Here is a 7,712-nt window from a genome sequence, read left to right as displayed (position 1 = left end):
AAATGTGTGTTACCGAGCAGAACTGCGGCACATGGAGAATCTCGGATCTTCTGTCGCACCTTCTCCTTTTCTTTGTTGTTTTTTTTTTTTTTGGAAAAACAAAATGATATTCTGATGTTTTTTTTAGAAGTGAGTGTTTAATACTTAGGCCTTGATACAGTGATTTTGTTTAGATACAACGATGTTCTTTACATTTACCATTTGAATACTGGTCTGTTTTTATTGTGATCATGACACTTCTTGACGCCAGGCCTTGGATTAACATGTAGTTGAACAAAAATCCATTCAGATACATTTTGGTGCGATTGCTTTTGCCTTCCTTGTGTGGTTTCCAAGTCAAGCATGGTCTGCATTTCGTGGAGACGTTCTGATTGGTGGGATTTTACCAGGCAAGCTCAATCAGTAGCTGGATTTGAGTGGATTTTCATTTCTAAATCCAGGTTTGGATTATACCTTCTTAGACTGTTATTGAGAAGTCTGTTTTTTTACTGTTGGGGAAAATTGCAAAAAATATATATACTGATTATCATCATTGAGGCTAAATACAAGAGCTAAACCGTGCAGACTGGAGAAGTGGAGGCGTTTTTTTGGACAACGATTAGATCAAACCAACAAACAAATGTAGCAATATCAACAACAGGTCTTGTTTTTGCCCAATTTTGTTACACTTTTATGCAACTTTAATAAAAACATGTAAAATGGACGTATCGCCTTTGTTTATTTATTTGATTTGTGACTTCTCTGCTTATGATTTTATAACAGTTAATTAGCTTGTATTTACTTCCGAGAATCCATTTTGAATATGATTTTGTTAGTGTGCAATCTGTGCACTTAATGATAATGTTAACGATGGCTCAAAATATGAGTAATGCTGACATAATTAATGTTATTAGTTCCACCTGTGGTTCAAAGGCATGCCAAAATGTCTTCCATGAAAAAGTCCCATTGTCCAAATGGTGTGAATTTTACCAGTATCGTGACTCTCCAGACATTTTGCATCACTTTGGCGACATCTTGTGATTAGTGGAAGTATGGCAACTGAAGCAGGAGTGGGTCAGTCTACGGCCTGCATAAACACCAGTAGCATAATGGCTGCATCACATCGTGTTGTTGAGAAGAAGTTCAGTTATATTATATTATATTATATTATATTATATTATATTATATTATATTATATTATATTATATGAAACGGAGATGCGCGGTATTTGTACAAGGTCCAGTCTATTGGTTAACTCTGATGGGTTCTAGCAACAAGCTGGATTGTGATTGGTCCACTCAACCTGCTTTAGCGTTTTGATTGGACAAGCGACGTTCGGGATGGTCGCCCCTATTGGTCACTCCAACGCCGGGGCTCGCCGCTGATTGGCTGAAGTTACGGGTTTGTAGAGTCCGGCAAAGTGTCGAACTGAGGACCGAAGTGAAGAGGAAGTACTTTTTTAAAAATGGAAATATAACAAGTCTTACTCCGCTTTTCTTCAGCCGGGCAGAGGGAGAAGGTGAGCGGGCTCCTGTAGTCGCTGTGTTGTCCGGCGGGCGGACGGTTGTGTGTTCACTAACAGCATCTCCTGCTTGTATGGACGGATAACGTTACTTGTTAATCCGTGTGCAGCTGGGAGGTAGTGTCAGTGTTATAGCTGCTCCGACGATGCTTAATGACATTTACACACTGATTACAACCTCTACTATCAAATGCCGATTCCGTTTAGAGAAAACATGCCACTAAAGCAACTTAAGTAGTCTGACAGTGTGAGAGCAGGCAGTCATTCTCGCTCTCTGGTTCAGTCGTTAGCTAGTGTTGCACTTGACTTCACTGTGGTTTATTCGTCGCTAATTTGACGAGGAAACGCAACAATGAATCTCGGTTCATCTTTTGTGGGTCGTAAATAAACAGACTGTCAGTATAAAGGGCTCCAGACAAGATGTGAGTGTTTTATTTTAGTCTTATTCCGCCGCCGAGCTCTTAACGTTTACCAGCTTACTGAATGACATCACGGAAGCTACCAGTGGTTAAGCTAACCGAACTGAAATGAGACATCCGGTACCGTAACAAAATAAAAGCCCTACTTATAGCTCTAGCCACATCCTGGAGTGGTTAAACACTATATATTCACTTTGTAATAATTTTCATCAAAGTGCCTGGTCAATTACTTCGATTTTGATTTCTATTTTTTGCTTTTCGTCAAGCAACATCGGGTAACTTCCGGTTTAGCGCTGTGTTTTTCTAGCTGGCTTAACGGTGATACAGAAGCAACACGGTAGCTGAACGTCCTGCAGCTTCCCAGTGCGAGTCTATCCAAACTCCTGTCTGTCTGCACACTGAGCCACAGTTCACTAGTAAACTAGTAAAAAATCAATGTAACAAAGCAGTCTTACCTCGAAGATATATACACATTTTAAAAAAGAGAACTCCTTGTTCACCAAATTAACAATAAAGTGCAAAATGTGTGTTTGCATGCTTGCCGACCAGCCATGCCTGCCCAACCCCCTGTGAGGGAGCCGGAGGAGGAGATGGAGGCAGAAGGAGAGTCACAACTCCCTGAGGCCAACGGAGAGGTGGAGCAACCGAGAGAGACTGAAAGGGGAGGCAGAGGGGGAGGAGAGGAGACCATGGAGGAGAGCACGGAGGAGAGGGACAGTGACTTGGAGGAGAGCGAAGAGGAGGAAGAGGAGGAGGAAGAAGAGGAGAGTTCAGGTAAAGTTTGCTGCAAAGCTGTTGCCTGATTGAACGCATGGAGAGATGAAGATGCTGTTTTTCACTCTCTCTGCCCCTCTCCCTGTCCCCTGTGAAGAGATGGACGATGAAGACTGTGAGCGGAGGAGAGGAGAGTGTCTAGATGAGATGTTGGATCTGGAAAAACAATTTCAGGAGCTGAAAGAGAAGTGAGTAATATAATCTCTTCATCTGTTTTTTTTTCCTTCCGTCCGTCATTCAGCTGACTTCACCCTGTGAATTGCAGGTTGTTTCGAGAGAGGCTGAACCAGGTGAAGGTGAAGCTGGACGAGGTGCTGACGGGGAAAGCTGGAGAATACAGAGAACCACTGGCGGCACTACAGAACAGCATGCAGATACGGACACAAGTGGCTGGTAAGTAGTCTAGTAGGTAAACTGGTCTGGTAGCGTGGCAAAACCTTTGGCCACTGGGTGGAGTTGTTTAACAAACCTTCTCATTCATTCTCATTCATGTCTCAGTCAGGATGAAGGGAGTCTGAACCTGCTGTGCTGAATATAATTTAGATCTCTCTACAGCCAAGAGGGTGATTGCATTGTTTCCCCATACATATTTAAAGGATAACTTAGGTATTTTTAAACCTTGACCCAATTTTTACATATTTTGGGTTTGAAATGACTGACAGGTACAAAAGCTTTGGAACTGGACCAGTAGATCACTGGAGATGGGTAGCGAATGGGTTGCAATGTGTTTGATTGAAGTACATCCACTAAAAGTGCTTATTTTGGCACTGACAGGCTCAGATTAGTTTTCAAAGTGTCTGACAACATCACAGAAAGGATTCCTGCAGAGATAGGCCTTGAAGATCGTTTTTGTTAAACTAGAAACAGCTGTTGTATCGCACATTTCAAACCCACCAGACTTCATTGACAAAAACAGTAATTTTACGTTGCAAAGCACTGGAGTGGCTGGTCTAATGCTGCATCGATTGGTTAGTTTGTTTGTGCTACTGTGTGTTACACAAATATTGTGTTGTCTTCGGTCTATCCCTTTAAAGCTCCAAAGTCAGACAATAAGGCAAACTAACTGGTCGAGGCAGCAGTAGACCAGCAACACCCATCAAAAATGACTGTTTTTGCCAATAGAGTTTGGTGGCTTTGAACTGAGTGATATAACGGTTATCAGTAGTAAACAAAAAGGTTCCTACAAGTCTGTCGCTGTAGGGATCCTTTCTCCTCTCTAACATTGTCAGACACTTAGAATAACAATCTGAGCCGGCCAGTGAACAAGCGCTTCTAGTGTACACGCTTTGATCCGGCGCATTGCCACTAAGGATTACATTACAGCCATTGTAGCTCGTTCGCCACCCATTCTCTGCTGCAGGCAGAGACGATTCACAAGACCAGTTCCAAAAGTCTTTGTACTTACTAGTCATTTCAAACCTGAAGTATGTAAATATGGGGCCCAGGTTTAAAAATACCATGTATCCTTAAATGAAAATGATCTAAAATGAACAGAGGACACACACTCTCTTATTCTTACACCTATAACAATGTCTTGTTTATATGCTCTTATTCTGTCCATTTATAGCTTTTAAGCTGTTAAACAGGTCAGTTGGAAACAGTGTGTTTGGCAGCTTGAAATCGTAAACCATAAATAACAGCTAGCATCAAAACATGATCAATGACTCACTTGCAGATACCTGGAAATCATAAAACAGGTGAAATGAGCTGTATTAGAGTAACAAGCTGCGTGGTGTTACCGTCTTTTTCTGTAACTAAGGACATAAGAAATCTAGAAATTTCCACAGTGGCGTCTGTCTGTCTGTCTGTCTGTCTGTCCATAACGTCCTCTCTGTCCACAGGAGTGTACAGAGAGCTGTGTCTGCAGGTGATCAAACACAAGCACGAGTGTGAAATACAAGGAGCCAGGCAGCACCTGGAGGTAATGCACACACATACAGTGAGACTGCACAGGGACACCCATAGCCACACCTTAGCCTACTTATGTGTGTGTGTGTGTGTGTGTGTGTGTGTGTGTCTGTTTGAGACAGAGCGAGCGGACGTTGCTGTTTGATGCCATGAAGTCAGAACTGCTGGAAAAGATAAGAAGACTGGAGGAGGACAGACAGAATATAGACCTCACCTCAGGTACGGCTCACCCGTCAAACCTAGAGGTGTTACTGTACTTTGTCATCATGGTTATTTGTCACATTGAGTCAGGAATTTCTCTTTTCTTAGTGAATATTATGTTTACATACACTATGCAAAGTCTGTGTACCAGATAATATTCACTACACTCTGAAGAGATTACCTAAGAGCTGACTGTAGTAGAGTAACAGTATGCACTCATGCTAGCAGTGCCCCTACTGTACAGTGAAATACTGTATGTCTCAGCAAAAGTGTACAAACACACACTCAGGGATTTGTATTGTAACCAACAGCTGACTTTGTATGTAAGCACTGGTTTATGACATTGAAAATAAACTGGAAAGGTTAAATCAGTGAGTTTTTCCTCAGTGGCTGAAAATGGATTCTGCTAGTGTCAGTAAAGACATCATAGGGATAAGAACCATATCTAACTAAGATTAGAAGTCTTTAACTTGTCCTCATAACTGCTTGAATTGTTTATATTGTAATTTGTTTTTTAATTCCAGAGTGGGGTGATGAGATGAGGAGCAAGAAGTGCAAAAGAAAGAACCTGCTGGGACGGTCGGAGAGGAAAAAGAAAGTTGCTCTGGTTTCAGGTAAAACTTCCCCCCCCACATCTCTTTTCAGAAAGCTGCTGTACACGGTTGTTTGCCTCATGCCAGGCAGTGACACTAAGCTGCAGCCATTAACAGACGATCTAACACCCCCCCCCTCTGGTCTCGTAGGGCCTTTCATCGTCTACATGCTGAGAGACATCGACATCCTTGAAGACTGGACTGCTATCAAGAAGGTGAAAAACGAGTAGCTGAGTTTCTATTGTAGCCCCCCAGTTCCATACAAATCTGAGGTTACAGATATATTTATATATAATATAGTTAGTCTCTGTGTGTCTTTCAGGCAAAAGCGGCGCTGTCACCACTAAAGAAGAAAGTTGAAAGTGAGTCAGCCTGCCTGCACACACACACACACACACACACACACACACACACACACACCTCGCTGTCAGATTTTGGTCTCTAAGTCGTTTTCATTTTGTCTTGCAGAGCGGTGATAATAGGAGCATCTTACTGAAGACCAGTGGCAAAGAAACCAAACGTAACACACGCACATTCCTACAGCTACGTCCACTAATCTTTGACAGAAACCAACAGACTGTTGTGTGTTTTTTTTCTTCACCTTTGGCTCCAGCAACCAGCCGCCCCACTGCTTGTTTGTTATCTATTGCTATTTAAAATAAGTTTTTAATTATATGACAACCATGTATTTATAGAATGATTTATATTGGTGATTAAAATTTTAATCTTTTGTGACACACTCTGATGTTCTTGTGATCTATCCTATTTGATGACATTTTGCTGTTGTGGAGGTTTCAAGGATAAAGTCAATGAAGTGAGAAAAAAAATGTGTGTACTCTGTCAGTTTAAACCGGCACATTAAGACTGGCTATGCCACATGTCAGAGCTCAGCACATCTCACTCATTTCCAACTGAAGAGTGAGAATCTGCTCTGTTCAATTCATAATGGTAGCTGACAGGAAAATTTTAAAACATTAACCCAATTAGAAATACAAAAAAAAACCAACTACCATACAGTCAATCCAAAATAAACTATCTTGGCATGTTGCACCCAGTGTGTGTAGGACCACCGACTCAGAGCAGAAAGTCTGTAATGAGCATAAAACGTATGTGTGGAGACAGTCAGTCACATCCCCGCCTGGTTGACTCCCACACTGTTCACAGTGGTCTGGTTTCTCTCCTGTGTGAATTCTCTGATGCACCAGCATCAGTTTTTGTTGACCTGGTGTAGCTTCTGACACACGTCACATCTGTGCAGCTTCTCTACTGTGGAAACACATCAGTGGGACTTCAGGGGACCTGATGTCATTCCTTTTCCTGACTCCAGCATGGATCACATAGGTCAGTGCAGCATCCGATCATTCGATTCTTTCATTTAATCCAGAAACCAGACATTTTTTTTAAAAAGGGTCAGAATGGTTTTTGTTTTTGTAGGTTTTAAAAAAGAAAAATGTGAATTTTCTTGTTTTCATCTTGACTGTAAAACAAGACAACATACAAATCCCGAATTAGTCATCAGTGAGACGATCAGATCAGTTTAGAAGCTGCACAGTCACTGTCCTGCTCAGGGGCGGCTCCCAGCAGCAGGTGTTACTCATTGATTAGTGAGGTCTGTGTCAGACTCTGGTTTTCCCCAATAATCCACTGATCCAGTAGATTCTTTCTCTTCAATCCTCCAGTTATCACAGGTTTTGGTTTGCACAAGGTCAACAACTCGTGCTCAAGTCCAAGAGCAAAGTGAGAAATCAGAGTGGTATGCAGCCCGTAACTGACCTCGGCTGGGTCCTCATTCTGTGAGAAGTTCTTTTTGTCACATTTGTTGAATATGTTTTCATTTTTATTTATACTTTTACTATACAGTTTTTCAGTGATGTGTTTGCAACAATCTGTTTTCCCTCTATAAAAATGATATTGGAGCTGCTGTGTAGTAACATGTAAACCTTTAGTAATGTTTCTTTTACCTTATATATTCTGAGGAATAATTACATTGTAATCCTCATAAAACCACTATGTCAGTCAGTACACAGCCTAGGTCAGTTTTGGGCCTGACACAGATGAAACAGGGTAAAAAAACAACAACGTAACTTTAAGAACATACAGGTGCTGGTCATGTAATTAGAATATCATGAAAAAGTTCATTTATTTCAGTAATTCCATTCAAAAAGTGAAATTTGTATATTATATTCATTCATTCCACACAGACTGACATATTTCAAGTGTTTATTTCTTTTAATTTTGATGATTATAACTGACAACTAATGAAAAACCCAAATTTAGTATCTCAGAAAATTAGAATATTACTTAAGACTGATACAA

The 7,712-nt window shown here is 41.1% G+C and overlaps 1 protein-coding gene across 2 annotated transcripts; it reads left to right on the top strand.

Annotated features, from left to right (window-relative positions):
* Nucleotides 1-1,397: 1,397 nt before the first annotated feature.
* Nucleotides 1,398-6,135, top strand: brms1 (BRMS1 transcriptional repressor and anoikis regulator). 2 transcript variants are annotated; one of them, XM_070854648.1, is made up of 10 exons: nt 1,398-1,498; nt 2,470-2,694; nt 2,792-2,882; nt 2,960-3,087; nt 4,536-4,615; nt 4,725-4,821; nt 5,328-5,417; nt 5,547-5,611; nt 5,719-5,758; nt 5,865-6,135. In XM_070854648.1, exons 2-10 carry the CDS (start codon nt 2,472-2,474, stop codon nt 5,870-5,872), a joined length of 822 nt encoding a protein of 273 aa, XP_070710749.1. In that variant the 5' UTR covers nt 1,398-1,498; nt 2,470-2,471; the 3' UTR covers nt 5,873-6,135. The 2 variants fall into 2 exon arrangements, with proteins under 2 accessions (XP_070710749.1, XP_070710748.1); XM_070854647.1 differs by having other exon boundaries at nt 5,697-5,758.
* Nucleotides 6,136-7,712: the final 1,577 nt, after the last annotated feature.

Source organism: Pempheris klunzingeri, chromosome 23 (genome assembly GCF_042242105.1).
Source record: "Pempheris klunzingeri isolate RE-2024b chromosome 23, fPemKlu1.hap1, whole genome shotgun sequence".
NCBI classification, from domain to species: Eukaryota; Metazoa; Chordata; class Actinopteri; order Acropomatiformes; family Pempheridae; genus Pempheris; species Pempheris klunzingeri.
Note: the sequence above shows the minus strand (reverse complement) of the source record. Positions and strands in the feature narration are given on the sequence as shown.

Bases quoted from the DNA above. Each gene is read 5' to 3' on its own strand.
- brms1 (XM_070854647.1), top strand. From the start codon at position 2,472: ATGCCTGCCCAACCCCCTGTGAGGGAGCCGGAGGAGGAGATGGAGGCA. The intron at 2,695-2,791 runs GTAAAGTTTGCT...TCCCCTGTGAAG, and splicing joins GGAAGAAGAGGAGAGTTCAG to AGATGGACGATGAAGACTGT. The intron at 2,883-2,959 runs GTGAGTAATATA...TGTGAATTGCAG, and splicing joins TTTCAGGAGCTGAAAGAGAA to GTTGTTTCGAGAGAGGCTGA.